This window comes from Pholcus phalangioides, unplaced genomic scaffold (genome assembly GCF_987345545.1).
Source record: "Pholcus phalangioides strain wild (caught in Gottingen) unplaced genomic scaffold, Ppha-v1.0 ptg000029l_1, whole genome shotgun sequence".
NCBI classification, from domain to species: Eukaryota; Metazoa; Arthropoda; class Arachnida; order Araneae; family Pholcidae; genus Pholcus; species Pholcus phalangioides.
This window is the reverse complement of record NW_028301619.1, coordinates 5,758,658-5,784,157: the sequence shown is the minus strand read 5'-3', so window position 1 is coordinate 5,784,157 and position 25,500 is coordinate 5,758,658. Positions and strand designations below refer to the sequence as shown.

General features: G+C 38.5%; 1 protein-coding gene across 5 annotated transcripts in view; it reads right to left on the bottom strand.

Moving 5' to 3' along the window:
* Pgant7 (N-acetylgalactosaminyltransferase 7) overlaps nt 1–25,500 on the bottom strand; it is a 213,278-nt gene that overhangs the window by 92,468 nt on the left and 95,310 nt on the right. For all 5 annotated transcript variants that reach the window (XM_089252484.1, XM_089252486.1, XM_089252485.1 and 2 more), the window contains one exon: nt 7,434–7,610. In XM_089252484.1, coding sequence (XP_089108610.1) covers nt 7,434–7,610 — 177 coding nt within the window. The remainder of the gene's footprint in view (nt 1–7,433; nt 7,611–25,500) is intronic.

Sequence of the window (25,500 nt, the reverse complement as noted above, 5' to 3'; positions counted from 1 at the left end):
CACACCCAGACGAATATTCAATCAGGTTTTTTTTCCCTCCCGAAAATAACCTCCAACGAATTCAGATATTCACTCACAGATTACAGGAAAAGTCCCTCTTTCACGACAGCGCCGATACCGTTGTGAGAGGCTCTCTTTATGGGTGTAGGTTACGGTTCCAGACCCCCCCCCCCCTTTATTTTATATCTATCTCTTGCCGTGTTCGTAGGATAGGGGTGGTTTCTGAATTCCAACAGCCGATAGCGGAGGGTGTTGACATAAGTAATGTCTCTTTTTTCACCCACACCAACTTCCTCCCCCACAGCAGAGGCTGTTCCTCCAGATGCCCTTTCAGTGTCTCTCCAGATAAATATAAATAAGCAAGAGAGAGAGAGCCACAATGGTTTAGGCTTGCAGTGTATTTTTTTCTTCTGTGACAGTTGTATCTTTCTTTTTACCAGAGATAGACACGCTAAAACGTTCTCCGTTCTTTTTGGCAATAATGCATAATGCACGTTATTGAAAAAGAAGAGGAATTTTGGATTGCAGGTGGCTTGATGGAGCAACAACAATTAATAAGTAATAGAGAATCAGATAGTTCTATAACGTCAAGTGAGGATTCCATAGAATGGGAATTCGTGAAAAATGACTAAAACTGTAGTGATAATAAGTGGCATCGACGTATACCGTGCGTTTGGGTGCGTGAGCGACGGAAATTTCGGCAAGAAAAGTGAGTAAAAGAATTCTAAATTTTTCCGTATCATTTTTATTATTATTTGGGGCTATTCCCAAATTCAAATGTGAAAATTGGGTTAATAGGAGTTACTAAGATACTTTTCAATTAAAAAAAAAATGATTTCAAAAACCACACTTTAATTTCTGAAAGTATCGACAATTATTTTTTTTTCCATTAGCTAATTTTTTAGTACTAACTGACTGCAATTTTTTCTACAAGCATTACGTTACACGTAAAAAATATTTTTTTCTGCGCGATTGGCGAGAATCAGCCATACCTTACCGAGGCCGCGCATCGATACATAGGTTAAGAGGCTTTCGTTGTCATAGCAACGAGTGATGCGGTTCCCTCGTAGCTTCCTCTTCACTGCAAAGTTAACCTGAAACGGACTATAGGGCAAATTCATTGTAACTTTTTGACCAAGTGCTTCAGTCACTTGAATGAGTGAAGATTAGGAGGAGTTGAAGGTGTCAGTCAAAATACAACAGGTAAAGGGGGAAGGAATAGATCCTCCATGACCCATATATTCGTCAACACCACTTAGGGGTTGGAAACAGTTTGATCCATATATGTGTCATTACCACTTGACTGGTTAAACAGTGGTAAAAAAAGTTGATCCAATGAATGGTTTCATTCTTAAAAAGGTCTTTCATGTTCTCCTGGAGTCATTCTTCTGCTTTTCTGAGGCTTAGTTCGTCCCGGACTGGAGTATGCAGTAAGGTTGTTGCATATTTGTGTTTAACCCCTTAGGTGGCGCCACTGGAATTTTTGTATGTATATATATCCTGTGTTACCGTATTGCGGGGCTTACTCTCTCGCACACTGTTTTGCTTGTTCTTCATTGTGTCTTCCGCGGTGATGCTTATGTGTGTTCGCGTGCTGTACGTTTTAACTGCACTTTGATTAGTTGTATTGTATTAATAAGTTCACATTAATGAATTAAATCTCCGATGTGTTTTCCTGCATACACTGTTGTCGAGTGCTGCCTTACCCAGGGCCGTCTTAAGAGCATCATGGGCCCCCGGGCCAAGTGATTTTTCTGAGGCCTTAGTTGAAATTTTGGAGAATTTGCCTGCTAATTCTAATGCTTGTGAGGCCCCTGGGCTGTGCCCGGGTGGGCCCATGCGTTAAGACGGCACTGGCCTTACCACCCGGTCACTACACTGGCGACAAGGATTATTTCAGTCGATGACAGTCAATTATGAAGTAAGATTTTCAATTCATTATTTTTGTGAACATGACATTGGGAAGCGTTCAAGCTTTTAATCCTTCCGTCGAACAGTGGTCACAATATGTTGCGTGTTTGAAGCAATATTTCATTGCGAATGAAATTGTGGATCCACTTCGTGAGAGAGCCATATTTTTGACAGTAGTAGGCTCAGAAACCTACAGTAGGCTATGTGATTTACTCTCTCTTGCGTTACCCACTGACAAAACTTTTGAGCAGTTGGTTCAGCTTTTAACGACACGTTTTGAACCGACCCCTTCAGAGACTGTTGAGACTGAAATTTTTCAGAAGAAATCGTTTGCCGGGGGAATTGGTACAAACTTTCATCGCGGAATTGCATCGCATGTCGAAATATTGCAATTTTGGCAATTTCTTGGATCTTATGTTACGAGATCGGATAGTTTGTGGAATTGAATGTGAAGAAATAACTCTGAAGTTGGTCGCTGAACCAAATCTAACTTTACAACGTGCCGTCGGAATAGCTGTCGCCATGGATTCAGCTACGTGCAATGTTGGTGACATTAAAAATTCTACTGCTTTTCAAGGTGTTAACTTAGTGCGATCAAGAGATCGAGAATTGCGGGAACGACAGCCGGTTAATTCTAGTAAATGTTCAACTAAAAATACCTTTCGTAAAAATTGCTGTATGCGGTGTGGATCCAACAAACATTTTTCATCTTCATGTCCGCATATAAAAACTATTTGTCATGCGTGTTCAAAAATTGGACATCTTGCCCGAATATGTCAATCGTCACAAAAATCAAATGCCAAGTTGAGAGTTAAAAAGGTTGATCTGAAAAATACAATTCGATGTTGTTACTTTCAAATCAAACATATAGTTTATTCAAACTGTCAAACTTTAACGCTGCTGATTTGCGATTACCGCAAGCTCCGCCCCAAGCGCGTGAGATTCTTCGAGTTGAACAATGCGACCTTGAAATGGAAGTTGATAAGGGAGCACCTTATGCTCTCATTTCACAATCTACCTTTGAGCGTTTCAAAACGATGCTCCCTCGTTTGCAACAGACAAATGTGGTTTTGAGATCATATACTATGCACAAAATTTCAATTTTGGGAAAAATTGATGTGAATTTGACGTTTGGAAATACATCGGCGAAACTTCCACAGTTAGTTTCGAGAAAAGAAAATGTCAACTTGGCCAGTCGGAACTGGATTTACGATTTGAATCTGATGGACATATTTGTTCAACAACAAGAGGTAAATAAACTTTCTAATCAACCTCTTAATTTGCAATCAATATTGCGAAAATTTGACCATATGTTTTCTCCTGGTGTCGGTGCTATGTGGAATGTGAACTTGGTTTTGAAACCAAATGCAGGTCCTAAATTTTTCAGGCCTCGTATGGTGCCGATAGCGATCCGTGCTAAGGTTGATGATGAATTAGATAGACTGTTACGTGAAGGCATTACTGAGCCTATTGAAATTTCTGAATGGGCTACACCAGTGGTTCCCGTCCTTAAAACTATTGGTGCTGTACGGCTTTGTGGCGATTTCAAGCTTACAGTCAATTCTGCCATGAAGTTAGAACAGTACCCACTTCCGAATATTGAAAATATATTTTCTCAGTTGGCGGGTGGTCAAAAGTTTTCCAAGTTGGATCTAAATTCTAAAGGATGCATATTGTCAATTTCAATTTGATGATGACTCTAAGAAATTAGTAGTAATTAACACGCATCGTGGTATGTTTTCATACAACAATTCCAGTGGCGCCACCTAAGGGTTTAAACACAAATATGCAACATAGGTTTTGGAGACCATACCTATAAGAACATTTACTTGGTTGAGGGGGTGCAGAGAAAAGCTACACACGCTCTTGTTGGCACACAAGGCTTGATCTATGAAGGAAGATGATTTGTTAAATATGTTTACATTAGAGGAATGCAGGTGTTGTTTGTTTCCTTTTTCATTTTGTGAAAACTGCCTCAGAACTTCCAATACAAGTCTAAAAAAAATTGCATTTGAATACAGTGGAACTTCGGTTAACGAGATTAATTCGTTCCACCAATGTGCTCGTTGTATGAATTGCTCGTTATTCAAATCAAACTTCCTCATAGGAAATAATGGAAACTTGGATGATGTGTTTCACAATTATTCATTTACATAAAAATGACTGATAAAAACGTCATTCATTAATAATGCAACACAATAACAATATAATAAATAATACAATAAAATATTTAAAAAAACAATAATCCCATAAATAAACATTACAATACAATAATATTTACAAATTAACTTACTCTAAACATTACAGAGAGGAAGACTATCGTTTAGGACAGCTTACGCACTGCACTCTTCACTCACCGTCTATAAACTTATTCTTTTTGTGGGACTTTAAAAAGGAACTCTATCTATGACACTTGGTTTTGCCCCTTTTTTTTTGGTTATTTGGAAATGGGAAATCACACTATTGTTGTACAGATTTATTTATTTACTGCTACAACTTTATTTGAGGCGATTCTTTTCCATAAATTTTCACGCAAATACTTACGTTCTGCTCACCTCTTAATCTCATTGAAGTGACAGACTCCTCATTTGTCTCTTCGTCTTTCTCAGATGGGATCCTGTGCATAAGCTCTTGCTAGTGTATCAGTTTGTCTGTGGATATGATTATGTTCCTCAACTAGTTGTTGAATGTTGGGCACATGCACCTCCAGTCCCATGGTCTTGCTCAATGATACAAGAAAAAAGAATTCAGAAATGGTGGCCCTTGTTCATGAGCTAGCCCTGAAGTCATGTTCAATAGTGCAATCAGCTCACAGTTTTCTCCAGTATTTAAAAAAAAATACAAGTGCACATATGCGTGGTTAAAATGGTAAATCTAGTTTCGTATTGTGAACAGTTACGTTCGTAAGGGTGTTCATTTTTTAAGTTAGGAGTGCTCACCGAAGACTGTAGAGAAGAATATTACTCATAATTTCACAGCACATGTGTGGACGAAAGCGAAAAACCATCAGCTCAATTGTGAAAATAAATGAACGAAGTGCAAAATTTTTGCTCGTTATGCTAATTGCTTGTTAACCAAAGTTTCACTGTACTTCTTTAACATCACATACTTCAACTGAGCATTTGATGCAATTCCTCCAGAAGGAAAGTACTGTGATTATCAATGTAATTAACTGATTTCTCAATTCAAAAAAGCTTTTTTGATGTAAGTTCAATTTTTTGAATATAGATGAGAACTCAGTGTATCAAGATTTGAATTTCAAAAAAGAGTTAATTTCGTTAAATATTAATTCAACTAATCATACTATTAATAATATTTCCAAGCTATCAGCATAGCTATATATACTTACTAATCGTCTAATACCTTCTGTGTTTAAGAAAATGTAACAAAACTTAATTTTTTAAGACAGAGTAAAAACATATTTTGTACACAACCACTAGCTGTTGCTCAATCTTCAAGAATTTTAGACTATGCAGAGAAAAAAGAGTAGGATGATGTCATTCTAATAGCTACACAACAAAATTGAAACTTACATTGTTACGCAATATCTTGAAATTGAGACATATTATGACATTTTTACAGTGACAGACATTGTGAGTTAGAGCAAAAAAAGAAGGGGGAAAAAAGAACAAACAACGATGGAGTAGAGGTTTTCTTTGAACAAGAATCTTATCCTTTGGTACATTCATTGACATTCATTTATTACATTTAGTGAAATTTCTGAAAGCTTTCATAAAGTTAACTCTGTTAACCCTTTAAGCAGCACAGCAGAGAAATCACTACAAACACTTTAAAGTGTCTCATCTTTTTTTTTAATGAAGTAGAAGGCTTTATTCTAATTTTCATCAGGAACAAATTCAGGGCATAGAGAAAAGTATTCCATTGGGAAATCAACTAAACAAAATATCTGGGTTTGTCACATGGCCCCCACATCCTGAAGCAGGGCCCCTGGGCTGGAATCTTTTACGGGCCCCTTTATGATCAATTTATAGCGTGAAAAAACAAAAAAAATGATTAAAATCACACCGGCCCCGGGACTGGAGCCTTGTCAGCCCACCCCTTGTGGGGGCCATGGTTTGTCAATGCTGAAATAAGAGGCTTTTAAAAAGGCAAGATATCTCAATGCTGCTTGAAGGGTTAAGCTCTACCCTCAGGAATTTTTTTCCTTTCTGGGAATGTTATTTGGTCTGAAAAAAAAAGACGATTTGCATCCAATTATCTGTATTTCTGAATGGAAGAGGTAACACCCCCCTCTTCTCCACTTCTGCACACGGCATTAGCTGTTGGTGATGGTATTCTTAGAATGGATGTTGAGGTTTTCTTTTTCCTGAGCTGTGTTTTGGGCTTTTTATCCCAGAGCCATCCAGGCTGTGGTTAGAATAGCACCTGCCTTACTTGAAGTCAATTTTGAGTTCTTGTATTCTCGGACTTTAGACTGCAATTGATCAAATTATGTAAAAACGTGTGAAAAAGATAAAAAAAAAACTCATATTAATGAAGAGATTTTTCAGAGTGGAATAAAAATTTCTCCAGGAAAAAAAAAATTGGAAACATGGAATAAGAGGACAAAAGAGAGAATTTTTTAAAACATGGGATGACACTTGGGGAATGGGCTTAGAGATTAACTCATATTTGCTCTACACACATTCACCAAAAATAAATTTATGGGTCCCCTTTGAAAGACTCAGAATTCGAATCCATCAAAGAACCCTTCTAAGCAGGTCCCAGAATGCAGGGCCATCTTAAAGCATGGGCCTATGAAGGGGGATTGTGGAGAAGGACAGCAGGCAATTTGGGTGATTGACAACCCTGCTCCAGAAACCAATCAGGCTGGGTTGACAAAGCTCTGGAACAGGGTTGTCTCAAGACCATTATGAGCCCCTTAAGAGTCTTATGTGATAAGTGAGCGATTTGTTTAGGTCCCCTACTTGGTCCAAAATGCCTGCCTACCAATTTTAACCAGACTGAATTTTCATGAGTTCCAGCTGTGCCTGGGTAGGCCCATATGTTAAGACGACACTGCTCTTAGGCCTTAGGAATTGGTCTTATATTTTTCAATGTTTAAAATTCTAAATTTTCTTGAAAATCAATAATTATAAGGAGTCTGAAGTTCTGTCAAAAGTCAAGGACCCCCATGAAAGGATGATGTGGGGGCCACGGGTTTCAATACAATAGACCTATGTGTGTCTATTAGTAAATCTACATATTTTTCATCAACAGAACTTCTTTGTTTGGCTTTTTAAGGCAGTTATAGTTTAAAAAGTTCAGTTTTATTTATGGCCCTCAGCATTTTGCAGCCCGGTGTGATCACACCTATCGCACCTGTCTAAGTCCAGCTCTGGCTATAGAACACAAATATAATTTATATATCTCAGATGACTCATACAGTATACAAATACTAAAAATGAATTTAGTGAAATTTTAAAGTAACAACTGACTCAGAAAAAACAAATTTGAAAAATAATGTTCCAAGGTATATAGCACACAGTCTTCCCTATAATAAACTAAAAATATATTATTACTTGTATGGTTCACTGTGATAATTCCGTCTTTTTGCTTCTTGTTCAGGAAGTTCAGTTTCTTTATATAACATACCCCACTCAAATATTCCTCTGAAATGAACATTTCCATGATACACAGGTCTATATTCGAAGTTATCTTTGTCTATTCCATCAATAACTGGAACAGTCATCACAGTTCTGGAAAAAAAAAAATTATAGTGAAATTTTGAGGAACAATAAAAACAACTTTAAAATTCAAGGCACGACAATTAAGATACAATTTTAAAATTCACTAATTATATTCTTGATATTTACTGCAAGTTACCAAAGTCTAGTGACATTTATTTGTGTAATTCTTGTCTTGGACATGGAAGGGATCAGAAGTGTATTTATCGTGCTCCGCTCGCCATATCAGTTATATCAATTTCTACTCTTATCGACGGATATATATATATCTTGAACTAAGTACCTTCTATTCTTCTCATTACAATTTTTTTTATCAATACAATGTACAAGTAACCGAAAAAAGGAAACAAAGAAAAGAACAATGTACAAGGGCCTCGCTCTCGGATGGCAGTCGTTCTCCTAGGAAGGAAGAAAAGACATTGTGATGATCATGACTACTGACATATAAGGACACCAGCATTTTGAGTGTGACCCCAGGGCTATAGCACGACCCCCGCTGTTTCAGTTCGTAGGTCATAATGTCTGGATGAAATTAAAATTGGCATAAAAAGATGTCACATTTCACAGTGAAATTGCCTTTGGGTGCCGATAAAGCACATGACCCCCATCCTGGAACAGGGGGCCCATAGGCTGAGCTCTTCAGCAGACCCCTCTCTATAGTGAATTAATAGTGTGAAAAAAGAAGACAAGAATGGTCCAGGTCCCAGGCCTGAAGGTCCTCCAGCCACACGATACAGCGACAGCTTTGCTGCAAGCTTTTGTACACAATACAGTGGATCCTGCTTGTAACGTTTTTCTCCTTAGTGCGACTTATTTTCCTCTCCCTGGTGCCAACTCTTATTACTAATACTCATCAAGATTTCTCGTTTAAAGCATTTTCCCGCAAAAAGTAGGGTAGGAAATTGTAATGGATCAGGATAACATCCTTCTCCGTTACTGTTATTTTGTTATATGGGAAATAGTCATGTTTAGGCCCCAGGGATGGCTCAGCTACCGGAAACCATCCGGAAGTTTCGCTGGCGTACCGTCATGAGCCAGAAATCCGCTTAGTTCTACAGCCGTAGGGTGGAGTCTTGCAGTCGTTTGACGAAGATGGAACCAGGGTCGGGCAGCTGATGTCCTACCAAAATTTATTTCTCATGTAATATACATTAATTATTATTTTGTGTGGGGTTCTCCCGGGGGGAGATGTCACATGATCTCGTTGAATTAATATATATATTTACTTATTTTTTTCGGCGGTTGGCTGCAGACTTGAGCTGGAATAGTTAATTTGTTGTGTTTTCTTTGTTTAATGTGTTTAATATGAAAGGCGTGATCGGAGAGCCTGGCCAGTTCGCCCGATTACGTTTTGTGTTGCCATTTAGAATTTTGAAATAATCTTGAAAAATTGGTTTTGTATGCAAATTATTTTCTCTGTGATGTTAAGAATTTCTATCGAGAGACACAGTGTTGCCGGTGGACGAACGGTTCTAAATTAATACCGATTCGAGTTGTAGAAATACACATTTCTTCTCACTAATCGCATTCTAACTCCGATGACTACTTGTTTGTTTTGTGCTTGCAATTAGGTCCATTCTTTCAGAAACCACCGGACAATCCCCCGCAAAATTGTTTCTCAGAAGAGAATCTGTGTTGCCGTTCGACTAAGTCATGGATCTGCCAGTGTGGGAAAGGGTTAACTTACCTGAAAGGTTACTCCAACAGATTAAGGAAAATGTTAAGAGACAACAATGTTGACAGAAGTTTTACTATGACAAGAAAAGATTACAACATGATTTTTCTGTTGGCGATCGTCTTAATGCGTACACATTTTTGCTCCAGTGCCCAGGGTAATGTAATGGCAAAATTTAAACCACGAGGGTGTAACGTATCGGGATCCGATCCCTCTACATTAATGGTGATCTTGTCGTTATGTGGGAAATTCCTCCTTATTTTAGACCCCAGGGACTCACTCGGCTACCGTAAACCACTCGAGGACAGCCTTTACCACCGGTAAAGGCCATAATGTTTGCTTAGTTCGGCAGTCGGTAGGTATGGTCTTACGGCTGTCGAATGAGAACGGGCCAGAGGTTGGGCTGCTGACTTCCCATATAAATTAATTTCTCTCATGACGGCGAGGTCGTTATTTTCGTGGAGATATCTGGTTCCAATTCCCGTATAGTTAGGACGAGGGTTAAAAGTTCGTCTTAAAATAATTTATTTTATTTTCATTAAGGGACCTCCCAAGGGAGGTATTCAATGTCTCGTTGTGTGGGGAACTTAGGCCATCCGCACACAGAGCGATTCCTTAGTGAGCGAACCATGATTATTTTTTCCCTCTCCCTCACTTCTCAACTAAATGAGTTGGAGACCGCCAACGGCACGATTGCTTGGCAATTTTTATGCATGGCGATTGCAGAGCGAGTGATTGGTGTTTCGAGCGACGTGAAAAGTAGTACGATTCTAATCAAATCACCCAAATAGTCAAAAAAAAAATGGAGGTCTTCAATCTGAAATTCTTCTGTTTCATTGAGAAGTATCCAAAATTATATGATTATACGAGGCTCACTAACTCCAGGAAGTATGCTGTTGAGAAGGCTTGGAGTAAAATAGGCAAGGAAGTGAATTTATCAGGTATGTAGCATTTTTTTCATATAATAAATAATACAATCATGTCCATAAATTGAGGATAATGTCAGCTTCGGTAAATAAAGGTTCAGAAACAAAACAAACGTTACTTATTCATAAAGCCCATTTATTAAACAAAAGATAAAGAACAAAAACGATGGTGTATGTATGATACCATTCATAAAAACTATGATTTTTGCTCCCTGGAGCAATTGTAAAAATATCTTCTTTACAAAAACTTACTATTACATGGTTGGTATGATGGTTAATACATTGTATGTCTCCCATGCGAGATGAAATACAGTCCGTACAACGCCTAGGCATGATGAGTATCAAATTATCAATCTGATCTTGGGGAAGATCACTCCACTCAGCAAGCAATGCTCTCTGAAGTTCCAGTACACATGTAGGAGGTGGTTGACTGGCTGCAACTCGTCGGCCAAGCATGTCACACACATGCTCTATCGGATTCAAGTCAGGTGAGAATGCTGGCCATTCCATACGGGTTATATCCTCAGATTCAAGGCATTCGTTTACGATGTTTGCTCGGTGAGGACGGGCGTTGTCATCCATAAACACAAATTCTGCGCCTATGGCACCCCTAAACAAACGTACATGTTGTTCCAGAATGATGTTGCGATAAATTTGGGCTTTCATGGTTCCGGTTTGGACATGCAGATCTGTTCTGGAACCCAGTATAATTCCACCCCAAACGAGCAATGCTGCACCACCGTAACGGTGTCGTTCAATGATGTTGTCTTGGTGGTAACGGGTACCTGGCATTCTCCATATGAAAGTCTGACGTGAATCAGAAACCTGGACTCGTCGGAAAACATCACACAAGCCCACTGCGACGATGTCCACATTGCATGTTCTCTATTCCAGGCTAATCGCTGTAGACAGTGAGTTGCCGTGAGCGGAACTCATCTGACAGGCCTGCGAGCATATAGACCAATATCTCCCAAACGTCTGTACACGGTTTGCCTTGAAACTGTGGTACCCGTGGCTGCAGATAGCTGACAAGACAGCTCGGATGCTGTGCTCCGTCTGCTTCTTTTGGCAGTTACTGCCAAATACCGGTCTTCACTCAGCATTGTAACTCGGGGGCGAGCTGTACTGTAACGTCTACTGACATTTCCGTTATCTTGGAATCGTTGCCAAAGCCTAGAGATGACACTTTGGGCAATTCCAAGTTCCTCGGATACTTCCATCTGAGTACGCCCACATTCCAGGCGGCCGATAATTCTACCACGTAAAATTCATCCACATGCATCCTCTGTGTCATAACTATTCGCTTATGACACTGAGCGCCTTACAGAACTCCTGTGAACAATTTTACTTCTTTGCCACCATTCCTTATACACCCCCCCTCTTACACTCTCGTCATTGTGACGTACTATCGGCATCATCTGGTGGCTTCCTGAAATTTGCATATCATTCTTGCAGATGTGTGTGATAATTCTACAGGTGAAATTTTTACTTTAGATTTCAATTTCCGTGTGATTCTGAATTATCCTAAATTTATGGACATGAGTGTACTTATTCATTGCAGTGAAGCTATTTTTTCATTGTTTACATATATGAACGTGATGAAAACTGGACATCTTCATGACATTCAGTCATCATGGGATGAATTTTTATTTTTTGGTTTAAAAAGTAGGCTTTGTTTTTGATGGCGGTCCGTGAGAAATTCTAGCCAGGAGGGGGCCTAAAGCACGTGCTGGGTATGCAATGTTATCATGATTAAATTTTTCGCTAAAAATTTTTAAATGTGATTTTTTTACTTTAATGAATTAGAAATGAATTAGGTGGGCATAACAATTTCCTCGTTACATTTTCTTAAAATGTTGTTAGAAATCCCAGTCCTTTTTTTTATTATACTAATGTGTTTAAAAATAAATGCAGTAGGTCCTCGATAAGTGACTACCCTGATAACTCAATATTTGTGATAACATTCTCATAGTTGGCACAAAACTGAATTCAATGGGGTGAAACCTCTCTATATGTACTCAACACAAGATGTTTAAACCCTGTTTAAGTCAACTAAAATTTGTGCTGTATTATTACCATTAATTTTTCAAATTATCTGTGCATTGGTTTCATTGTGTTTACACGCAGTGGCGTCACAGCTGGGAGTGCCGTGGGTATTCCATCTCCCACGATAATATATGGCCTGGATCCTAGCACTGACAGAATTTATTCAAAAATTAAAATTTCCTATATAAAGCTCAAGATGAGCACCCACAGGTTTGAAAAACTTCTGATGCCCCTGTTTGCATTGATATTCTTCACACCTGGGTATAAGGTCACTTCCCACTGTTTTGAACCTGAAAAATAAACCTGGGGACTACAAGTCACAAATAGGTAATTCGATTTTTTTAACACAACTATTGTCACATGCCATGTTTTTTTTTCACTCCAATTTGAGATTTGGAAACTTTTTCTCATCAAATACACAAAATATATTTTGTGTATTTGATGAGATAGAACTGTACACATACACATAATTATACATGCATACATCAATGTTAGTGAGGGTGAGATCAAACAAAACCCTGCTAACTTAACATCTGCTTTGGGTCAACACGCTAATGGACACACCAGAGTTATGGAGGTTCCACTATTTACTGACATGAAGGCCAAATTATTTTAACAATTTTTAACACTGGCAGATGACTAAAATTGAGGAAAAACACAACACCAATGCTTTTTAGAGATCAAACAAGTGTTTCTGTAGTGTTTATTTTGATTAAAAACAAGGTGCAGGAATGCTCAAATCCTAATAGTGGCTTCTTAATATGCATATGGGACAAGGTTGTCACTGTTGCTTACAATGGTTGTGAAAAATAATGACATGCTAAAGGTAATTAAAACTGCATACAGTAGAATCTCACTATAACAGACTTCGCTTATAACCAACAGAGCTAAAAAGTAGCTAAATTTTTATCACGAGTATAAAACTTGTTCTAAGTATCTCTAAAAAGTATTGACTCATTTTAACAGGCATTTCCAAGCAGGCGATTAAACATTGACCATTGCTTTACATAAATATGGATGTGCTTCATGACTAATACCGCTCGCCAGATAGAAAAATAAAGATTCATACATGTATTAATCTTTTTCAATTTCAACCTATTTTTAAGGCTGTTTTTTATTTGATACATAATAAACATTGTGTGTGTTTACAGCTAATTACTATTCTTTCATTGATGCACGCATTACACCCCTATAAGGATTATGTTATAAACCAGCAGGAGTAGATATGGGGGGGAGGAATGCCCCATCAATCCCAGCATCAATGGGGGATAAAACTAACCTAATTTATATGCATATAAACAAATTGACATCACATGCTCCAGACTTTCAGTTCTAAACTGAAGAGCCAAAAAAAACTGGTACAGGCATGCGTATGCAAATAAAGAGATATGGAACCAATCAGAGTACGGCGCTGCGGTCGGCAACGCCTATATAACACAACAAGTGCCTGGCATAGTTGTTAGATCGGTTACTGCTGCTACAATGGCAGGTTATCTAGATTTAAGTGAGTTTGAACGTGGTGTTATAGTCTGCGCACGAGAGATGGGACATAGCATCTCCGAGGTAGCGATGAAATTTGGATTTTCACGTTTGGATTTTTTTTTACATTTTTTCTGTTTGTCCTTTATGCATTACTACACCATTCATCCGATTGCCATGAAACTTTGGGAAGTTGTTGAGTACACTACCGCAAAGGTTTCTGGCATAGTTTTTTAAATTTTTTTCCCCTTTCCTTCATTTCCTTGAATTTCCTTTCTTCTGAGATCGCAGCAACGTGCGACAGGTAAGCTAGTTGGAGATGAAAAAGTTTGGTGACAATTCGATTTTGAACTTTACCAATTTTTTCAGCACTTGTAGCTCGCCAATAAATCCAGATATTTTGATGAAAATGATGTCATCTTATTTGATTTTTTTTTGTTCTTTCCAAATATGTGCTTAGTTTGTGTGTGTAGGTCTCTTTGAAACTTCACAAATACAATTTTTTTAGACTTCACACATATTGTTTCCATAATCGATCATCCACCATAACTCAAATGGTTTGAGATAGGATAGGGTTGTGGGGTGTTTCATGATCCACTTGGGTCAATAACTCGTCTATTACCCAGTTTCGTTTGGCAGAATAGGTCGGATTCACTCTATAAACAAGAAAGGTAATCAAAATGACCAATTTTGATTTTACCTATGTTGAAAGTATTAGAGAAATGGGTAAAACAACAACTTAATAGTTATTTACACTCCATTGCTTACTACTCCCATCATCAATGTGACTTCTGGGAAAAAATAAATATTGAAATAGCTATGATTGAATTAATGGATTATATACAAAATAAAATACATAAAAATAAAAAAGTAGCAGCTGTATTTATTGATATTAGTAAAGCGTTTCAGATAGTAAACTGGGATATTTTATTGGAAAAACGAAAAAATATTGGGGTAAACTTATCTCATCCACAGATGATACAGTTCTGATTTCCTCTGCTGAAACAACTGAAGAGTTGATCAAAAATTTGGAAAAAGGTAACTATAATATATAATATATATCTAGTTATAAATCTATCTGTGCTTTGCTCAAATACACAGATTTAATGAAATTTCATGAATGTAATGACTTTCCTCTAATACTATATGTAACTGTTTGTACACTGAAAGAGTATTGCATTATAAATATCTTGGAATTATTATTTCAGCTAACCTAAAATAGAAAGATCATACTGATCAAATTGTCAATAAATTAAGAGCAATTACAGCAATGATGTATAAATTGAAGACTGTGATCTCACACCAAAGTTTGAAAGACATGTTTTTTGCATGGGTGTTTCCACATAATTTGTATGGATTACAAGTTTGGAGGGGGGGGGTGGGGAACACATATAAAAATTCATACGCATATAAATCATCTTTATGAGATTGTTTTTGATGTGATTTTCTACAAACTAACAGTTTGTAGAGAGTATCATTAATCCAATATACGTCAACTTCATTTATAAAATTTACTATTCATGTATAAGAATCCTGATTGATAGCCGAGAGTAAGAAGCACTATGAGATCACAATATATATATCATTACCAAAAAAAAAAAAAATTTCAAAAAACCATTGTTTTCTTGCTCCGAGAATATGTAGGGAATTTGATATTATTAGACAGCAGCAATCATTTTATATGTTTAGGAAGGCTATAAAAGATCGCATACTGGAAATTACAGATACTGAGTGGTTCATTTCATTCAATGGTTACTGAATTTGTAAATTTTAAGGAGTAAAATATGTATACATGTTTGTTGTAGGCAAATATATCTGCAATGTTACATATCAGACTCTAGTATAAAATATGAAAGCAATACATTAGGTGCAACCTGCTTGCAGCTCTATTGTAGTAGGATAAATATACCTTTGCATGTTGCCAAGAAATTTTGTATATGGTTCATTAGTACGACCCAAGGAAGATTATTTGTATCCCTTTAGGTCGAAAAGTGTTCATTTACAATTTATTGTTTTGTATATTGTGCTGTTTGTTTAATAAAAAAAGTTTGCTTTTGTAAACTAAATAACACATGATTCAATATTTCATGTGGTGAATCGAGTGGCGGTAACATTTGAAAAGCGGAGGATTGAAAGGAAAAGCTTTTAGACATCATATCTGATTATACTGAAGAAACTATTTTCAATATGGAATGTATCCCACATAATTTATGTATGGGAATATGGGAGGATCACATTATATATTATTATATAGAGGAAACTTTGTTTTATTACAGTTGATTGACATCACAACTGTTGGTTGAGGTAGTAGAAACTAAAAATACTCGTGATTGGAACCTCTATATGTTGGACACATAACTAGGAACACACACACAATTTTTATGGAACCATAGGTTCCAACTTAGACAAGTTTTACTGTACCACCTTTAACATGGATATTACTTCCTCTGTATTGAATTACGATATCTCGCCAGCGTTTCGTGGTGATTTGGCAACCGAAACATGTAGTACCGCCAAGTCGGTTCATTCGTTCGTCAGTCGAGATCTGTACTCGCGGAGACTGTTAAGCGTCATGTAATATTTGTTTTTATTGTTTCACTTTACTATTAATTAAAGTAATAATTAAGTATAAAGCACTCCGTATTATTTTGCAATCTCTGTTATCTACTTTGCTACACCTTGCGTATGTAATCGCAAGAGGTTATTGGCTCCAGGTCACGTCACTGCGCGGTAACCAGAAATGAAACCGAAATGGCTCCGATGGACGGGAGGCTCCAGATCGACAGATTGCAGTGTCAAAAGGACTGGACACGATGGAAAATGTCGACAACTCTACTGCTGAAGACCCATGAACTTTTGGATTTTGTAACGGGAGAGAAAGTTCCTCCGAGAGAAAAGGAAAACTCGTTGCTCGCCGAGGCAGCGGAGTTTCATCAATCCAAAAAGGACTTCCACATAGGTGACGCTAAAGCACTGTTGCTTAGCGTCATTGCATCAACTCAGAGCCTAGATGAAACGAACTTTGACTTTGTAAAAACGTGCACAACAGCCAGAGAAGCGTGGGAAAAGTCATCGTTGCATCGACTAGACCGACTGTGGATGGAGTTTTTTCACCTAGAGTGGAGCGAGAAAGAAACTGTTGCGTCTTTCATCAATCGCTGCCAGAATATATTCATCGAAGCAAACAACGAGTTTCGCCGTATTTTAAAATGTGAGGTTCCCAGCGCGATGTTGCTGTTTCATATTGTGTCAACACTATCGAGGGAGTACCTGGCCTTCAAGACGGTATGGGATGGTGTACCGCTGGATGAACGGTCAATCGAGCTCTTAACAGAACGGTTGTGCGGATTTAAACAACAAAGCAAGTTACAACAGGGTTCAGGCGGCTCGGCATTACGCGCGGAGAAAATGGATTCCTTTCCCAGCGAAAAGAAACTCGTTTCGTAAGGAAAGACGAGAAATGGAAACAAGGACAGAAAAATCACGGGAAAACTGGATCTACCGCGAAAATAACGTGTTTCCTGTGCGGAAAAATCGGTCACAAGAAAATTGACTGCCCTCAACGAAAAATCAACGAAAGTTCATCGTCGTCGCCGAATTCGGACTCCACGATGTTGTGTATGTTACTACAAGCGGCCGATAGCTGGATTGCGGACTCGGGAGCATCACACCACATGACACCGAATGGCGATGTGTTCGTAAATTTCGAGAAATTCGAACTTCCGGAAGTTGTCAATGCTGCTGGTGGAGAGAAGCTTCTTGCCTATGGATGCGGTCGGATAAAAGTAAAAGCAAAAGTCAACGGTAAGTGGAATCGCAACTTTTTCACTGATGTCTGGTATGTTCCCAATTTGAAATATCAGCTGTTCTCCGTAACGCATGCTCTAGAGAAAAATCTGTGTGTAATTTTTGTGAATAGGTATTGCTACGTAAAAAGAAACCGTGTAACTGTTGCAGTTGGACAAAAATCGAATAATGGTTTGTTAATCATGAACATGGTTATTGAGAAACCAAAAGTGTCTGTACCAGTACTCATTTCAAGTTCGAGTGACACTCTCCAGTTAATGTACGAGAGGTTGGTGCATCAAAATAAAAAACACTGTGAAAAATTTCTCAAGAAGAAGGGAATTTCCGTGTCTGCTGGTGACACTGAATTTTGTGTTGGGTGTGCGTATGGGAAAAGTCCCATAGAAAATCATTTAAGTCTCGAATGATTAGAGCAACAAAACCAGGTGAACAAATCAATGCTGATGTTGTAGGACCCACGGAAGAAGTCTCTGTTGGAGGTTCCCGTTTCATGCTGATTATGAAAGATGATTACACCAAGTTTCGTCGTGTCGTCTTCTTGAAAGCTAAAAGTGAAGTGGCCTCTTGCATCGAGACTTTTCTCAACGAAATTAAAACAACAGGTCATGTTGTGAAGCAATTTCTGTGTGATTCCGGAACTGAAATTGTAAATAATGCAGTGAAGAAAATTCTTAATGATCGTGGTATTGAGATACGTGTGTCCATGGTTGAAACACCTGAACAAAATGGGGCAACTGAAGGTAAAAATCTCATATTTGTATAAGCAGCCAGGGCCATGGTTCATCATAAGCAACTTCCAAAGAAGCTGTGGGCAGAGGCATGCAATACTGCTGTATTCGTTCTCAACCACACAGGTCCAACTCCAGTAGATGGTAAAACACAGCATGAACTGTGGTATGGTAAGCCAGACAATTTTAATTTGAAACGTTTACGAGTGTTTGGTACTAGGTGTTATGCTCATCAACCAAAACAAAGGCGTAGAAGTAGGACAGAAAGCCTGTGGAAGAACTGTTTGTTGGTTACCAGGCTCACGATGGATATCGTGTGTACATACCATGTAAAAATTCTGTCGAATTAACCTGTAACGTTACTTTCTGTAAAGAATCGTCAAGCAAATCAGAAACTGTGGATTTCTTCGAAAATTGTGATGAGTGTAATGATGAAGATGATAACATCCAAGTGTCTCTGAGGACTGATGATGAAAGCCAAGAAAAACCAGAAATTTTTGAAAGGCGGTATCCTATTCGAAAACGTAGACCACCTCCTTTTCCTACAGAAAATTATGTGCTGTTGGTCAGTACCTTGACTAGTGTTAGCACTCCTACCAGTTATAGTGAAGCTGTAAGCTCGCCTGAAGCAAAAATGTGGCATCGTGCCATGAAGGAAGAAATGAGGTTTCATGAAGAGAATCAAACATGGGAACTGACAGAACTTCGTATCAGTAAAAGAGTTCTTGACAACAAGTGGGTGTACCGAATAAAAACAAAAGCAGACGGATCACTTGACAAGGTGAAAGCTAGGCTTGTCACGAGAGGTTTTGCGCAAAGAAAAGGCCAAGATTATGATGACTTGTTTTCACCCGTTGCTCGTTTTGATACCCTGCGTACTGTTCTCAGTGTTGCGGCTTCACATAAATTGTATCTTCATCAATTTGATGTGAAAACAGCTTTCCTGTATAGATTTCTTGAAGAAATTTATATGCAACCACCAGAGGGATATGATGATGGCTCTGGTCGAGTGTGTCGTCTTATACGTTTGCTTTATGGACTAAAGCAAGATCCTTGATGTTGGAATCGTCGATTCATGCAATTTATCACCAAGTTGAATTTTCAGCAATCTCAGGCTGATCCATGTCTGTTTACTAGAAAGACAGAGGAAGAGATGCTCATCATCACTCTCTATGTTGATGATGGACTGGTAGCTGGATCAAGCAAGTTAGAGATAGACAAGCTGATCGCTGATCTGAAGTAAGAGTTCAAGATAACTGATGGTCCACTAGACTCGTTCTTGGGTGTCCAAGTTCAACAGAAAGAAAATGGTGACATTTTCATATCTCAAGGCCTGTATGCTGAGAAAATCTTGCATCGTTTTGGTATGGAGCAAGCTAAGCCAGTAGCTACTCCATGTGAAACCACTAAAGCTCAGGAGGGAGCTGATCCTGTCGATGTTCCCTATAGAGAAGCAGTTGGGTGCTTACAGTACCTAGGTAATGAAAAAATTCCTGTGGCTACTCGCCCAGATATAGCTTTTGCTGTAACTTTTGTGTCTTGAGCTTTGTGCAAACCAACAAAAGATGACTGGATTCGTGTGAAAAGGATTTACAGATACCTTTGTGGTACCACTGATTTGGGCCTGATGTATCGTTCATCTCTGAGATCAAGCTTCTGTGTTTATATCAAGCTTATTAAGATCAAGCTTCTGTGTGATGCAGATCATGCTGGAGATCAGAAAACTCGAAGGTCAACTTCTGGAATGGTCTCTTTGAATTCGTGAAAATAATGTAATGTCTGTGATGTATGTACTGTCCCGAGATCAAAGGGCTGATATCAAAGCCATTGTCAAGAGTAATTTTTAATTGTATTCGCAAAAGTATTGGGCTTCATATCGGGAGGGAGTGTTGAATTACGATATCTCGTCAACCTTGGCGACCGAAACACGTAGTACTGCCAAGTCGGTTCATTCGTTCGTCAGTCGAGATCTGTACTTGCGGAGACTGTGTTAAGCGTCATGTAATATTTGTTTTTATTGTTTCACTTTACTATTAATTAAAGTAATAATTAAGTATGAAGCACTCTGTATTATTTTACAATCTCCGTTATCTACTCTGCTAAACCTTGTAATGTAATTGCAAGACTCTGCCAGTGATTCTCTTCCATAGATGTTTGATTGATGATCATAGGTTCCAGCCCATCTTTTAATCAAACAACCAATAACATTCTAAATCTACCTATACTGTATCCAAAGTAATTTTTAAAGATCGGATGTATTAAACAATAAAAAATAAACCAACAATAAAGGCAAATACAGTAAAACCGTCCTTAATGGGCACCTCATAGATGCGGTCACCCCTCTTTTATGGTCAAATAGTAATTTCCCCTTCTATAATATAAAAGTATCATTCTTCAAACCTCTCATTAATCGTCACATCTCTTAAATGGATAAATTTTTTTGTTCCACTAGTATCCGCAAGAGAGGTTTTACTGTAGCAAGGAAAACTATATGAATATCTTCAGGGACGCCGGAACGTATCTGCCAGGGTGGTAAAGGAATACCAATCATTTGAATGGTATTGCTCAGCAATACCAATCACCATTTGAACATTGCTCAAAAAAATATTGCACTGAAAGCGCTTTTTTTTTTAAATTAAAATTTTTGAAAACACATTCGTGGGACCTTTTCCTTGTAAGGAGTTGCATTGCTGTAGCTCTTTTTGTTTGCCAATCATTTCAGGTCCAAGGGACTTTCCCATACACCCTATATTTAAGCATGAGAATAAAATGAGCATCATAGAATCTCAATACCATAACGGTAGTCATAGTAATAGACTGGAGACAGTACATTTAATCGCTGATTTCAGATGGATCTCACTCCTTTGAGTGGCATTAACAAGATATCTGCCTCCTTATTTCAGCCTTGGCAAGCCCAAATATTTTGTAACGTTAATCCCTCTCTCAGTGGAACACTTTTCCCTATACCAATGGTTCACAAACTTTTGTCAACCACGGCTTCCTTGCCTAATTCATGATTCGTCAGCGGCTCTTCAGGATAGATTAATAGATATTTTCCCCTATAAAAGAACTTCTTCAAAGCATAAATAGGTGCACAAATCAATATCTCAAGCTCGCTACGACACCCCACATAAAGGTTGCCGATATCACTAGAAACAGCGACGCACACTTTGAAAACACTAATCTATATCCATTACTTTTTCATTACTTTATATACTCATTTACTGCTGAAAATCATAAGGAAGCTTATTGCTATTATGCTGTGTGAAGGGTTAAAAGGCATTGATCAATAGTCTCATCGATGTAGTTAAGAAGTACAAAGAAAGTCGCTGAGAAAATAAAGCAAAAATAAAATAAATGCAATAATGGCATAGCTTTGTTACCTGAAGTTTATACAGCAAAAAAAAAAAAAAAAGAACTACAGAATTGTTTATTCCAGTGCTATTATCAAAATTAAAATTCAAAGCTCAACATACGTTTAAATAAACAAATACAGAAACATGTAATTAAACAAAAACAACCTAGTAAAATGAGATGTATTGAGATTCAAAGAGGAAGGAGAAATGGTTCAACGTTTGTTTTTCCATTTTTCACGACTTCTGGCAGTGTGAGGGAGAATTTGTGAAGGAAAAAAATACATAAATGATTTCAAAATAAAAATAAAATATACACAATGTTTTAATTATCACCATGAGAACTTATCGTCTAAAACTGTTTCTCAACCGCGCGCTGTGAGAATATATGCATTACCCTTTCATTTTTCAAGCATTTCCATGGATAACTAATTGGTTTATTTCACTATTATGGTACATATTATTTTAATTTTTCAGTCTAAAAATCATTTACAAGGGGAAAGATGAAAAACCCTCCCAGAACAAAGGCTTGCAGCCACATTTGCAAATTATAAGAATTTGGAGGATCCCTCTTCCCCTTATCACACTGGAAATCCTTCGTTTTGTTGCAAGGCTCAAAGGAAGGGAAAACATGTCTCTGGTCTTTCCCTCCCCCATCGAAACTAGTATTTTTAATTAATTTTTTTCTCATTTTCGTATTTTTGAGTATCTGTCTTCATGAGACCCAAACAATACAGCAGGGGTGGGGGAATGTTTTTCTATACTTTGTCTCTTTTTCCCTAAAATATCCTACTGCTTTAGGGCTCTCTGTTGACAACCAGATGACCCTGTTGTTTGCGTGTTCACGGTTTGCCATTGTCGGCACCACAGAAAATGACCTGAAGAAATAATGCCATAAGAAAACTCAGTACCCACGTTCCTTGGAGACTAGAAAAACATCTGTGCTACTCGCCAAGCTGCATAACTTCAAAGGGGAATAAGCTTCTTTTTTTTCCTTGGAAACAAATATTTCTATAGGGAGAGGAAAAAATTGTTTTACAGACCCATTCAACATATGCGTTCAATTAACACTATTGAAGCTGTCAGTCTTTTTTTACTCAGCAAAAAGAGAGCCGCTGATAACATGCAATTAGTGTGCGGCTAAAATTTCCTGGCTGTTTTTGTAGCATTACCATTGGGCCCCTGTGGAAATAGTTCTTATTCTAGTCATTGTTTATATATTTTGGTTTGTTTTACCTTTTTGTCTGCGGGATCGACCAGCAGGATCATGTGTCCGCAGATTGGTTGAAGAACCGGGAAATGCAAGATAAACGTTGCATTTCCTTGAATAGATATACAGTATACCTACCACATGAGTGGGGAAAAAATCGTTTCTGCTGTACAGCAATACAGATTCCTATGCTGAACTCAGGGCCATAACTGAATGCTTGGCCACCCGGGGCAAGTGCACATTTTGATGCCTCCTTGTAATGTTGAAGGTCAGGTTTCAGAATGAAATTTGCACCCCCTCGGGTCTAGCGCGTGGGGCACGAAACCCGTCTGCTCCCCCCCCTAATTGTGGCCCTGGCTGGACTTCCTATGGTGTGTATTTTTTTTTCCCGCTCAATGTCTGTCGGATGACCAACTGCACGTAGAGAATCGAACCATTCCTCGCAGTTCGTGTAAGATTGAACTATTTATGTCAGATAGAGTTAGAGTAGTAATCACAAATTTGCTATATTGGAATAATGAAACGCTCCTATGTGAGCAAAAAAAAGAAGCAGCTCAAGATTTGTTTCTTTTCAAAGTTCAAAGGATTTCATAGTGACACATTGATGAACACTAGACTTCTACCCCACGTAAGTTTGCTTTTATCTAAATGTTTTTCTTTCTTTTGTGTAATTAACTGTAGAAAAAACATCCGCTGTCGTTTAAACTGGGAATGTTGCCAATAACTTTCAAGTTCAAATCTTAAATTCCGTAAAATTATTGTGCAGATGTCGACGCCCAATATCCGTATAGTAAAGTTCGGCATTTGACCCCAAAAGGGTAGGGCCAACATGGGAACAGCTCTTTGGCCTGGGACAATTACCATAACTTTTTTGGGTTTTGTTCAAGCTGTAAATTCACTACAGAAGAGCAAGTGAAAAGTTTTGCATGGGGGGGGGGGGGGGGAGATGAGGATTAAAGTCAGTTGAGGCCCCGGACGCAAAAGTAAATACCGGACCCCTTAAATTAGAAAAAAGTGTAGCGTTTGTATCTTACATGGTCCAGGGTGTGCGCTTGATGCGCCCGCCCTTAAATCCGCCACTGCTTCGGGCTGCCACAAATCCCGGCCAGCGGGGGATGTGAGGGCATATATAGCTCCCCACCCAGTCAACAAAAAATGTAAACAACATATATTCACTGGCAAACGGTTGAGGCTGTCAAAGAGAAATGAGGGAAAGTGATTTTTCCGGTGTGAAAGTGAGAGCTGCTCTTAGGAATGTGCGATAGGAGCGGTGGCACTGGGCACCATGCTTTGTGGGCCCCTGCACTCACGGTAAACTATCGAAGGTTTTCATGATTTCTGAAATTACTTCTTGCATTAATTCTGAAGTTTCATCAATTCTGGAATTATTTCTTTCAATAATTCTGAAATTTTTTCAGAATTATTGAAAGAAATTCTGAATTTTTATTGCGTGTGGTGCTGGAATTATCTCTTTCAATTATTTTTGATTCATCAAGTCCAAAATTTTTATCAGTTTCAGGATTTTATTTTCCTCTCATTAGTTAAAATTACCTTCAGTGCTGAATTTTTGCCAGTTTTTGTGTTAATCTATTGAATTGTATCTTTATCGTTTTCTGTATGGATATTTCACACCATTCTTGTATATTTTGAAATAATGGATGCCGATTTCTCAGGGGCGTAGCCAGAAATTTCGATCGTGGCACCACTTTCATTTCAGGGGGGGGGGGGGAACCAAAGTGATAGAACAATAGATTTCGCCATCTTTTTCCCTTTTTTCAGTCATTTTCTCAAATTTTGGGAGGAGCCCAGACCCTCAAGTTCCCCCCCCCACTACGCTCTTGCGATTCCTACCCCCAAATATATAAGATCAGGCAAATATTTGTTGTGTCCGAAACTATTGAGACGTACCGGGCCCCTTAGGTAAGCAAGTATTACGCCAGCATCGATGGGGCGGGGGGGGGGGGAGGGTTCCCGATTTGCTGACTTTTGATGACAAGGGGGGTGGGTGTTTTGGATGATGCTTACGTCACCACACACACACAACCACCCTTTATGAAAATATGAAATATTATTTGCGGTCAAAAACGGAAAACCTCTTCAGCGATCTCTAAATGTTTCATGGATCCTTCAAGTGCTCATGTGTCCGGTCTGCTTAAGTGCTCTGGAACTGTGCAAATGATCCGTAATTATGCCACGGATCGCTTAAGTAATCTGGGAATGTTCCGTGGCTAACTTGAGTATGTAGAACTGCACTGAGGGGCCGCTTAAGTGCTCTAAAACTGTGCCACATATCACTCAAGGTATCTCTAAATGTGCCACGGATCGTTTAAATGTTCTGGAACTGTGTCGCAGGTTACTTAAGTGATCTTTGAATGTGCCATGGGCTTATTTCAGTGATCTGAAAATGTGCCGCGGGCTTACTTCAGTGCTCCGAAAATGTGCCATGGGCCACTTAAATGCTCTGGAATTGTGCCACAGGTTATTTAAGCGATCTGTAAATGTGCTGCTTAGTTCATTTTCACAAAATTGGGTTTGAGAGGGGGGCAAGCCACATCAGATAACCTTGAGGCCTACATTCGGTTCGGGGGTCCAGGGTTTACCATATATGGCTTAAAGGGTGGGTCGCAATCAATTTCTTAAAGAGCAATTTTGAGTTCTTACCCTTCAAATAGCATTGA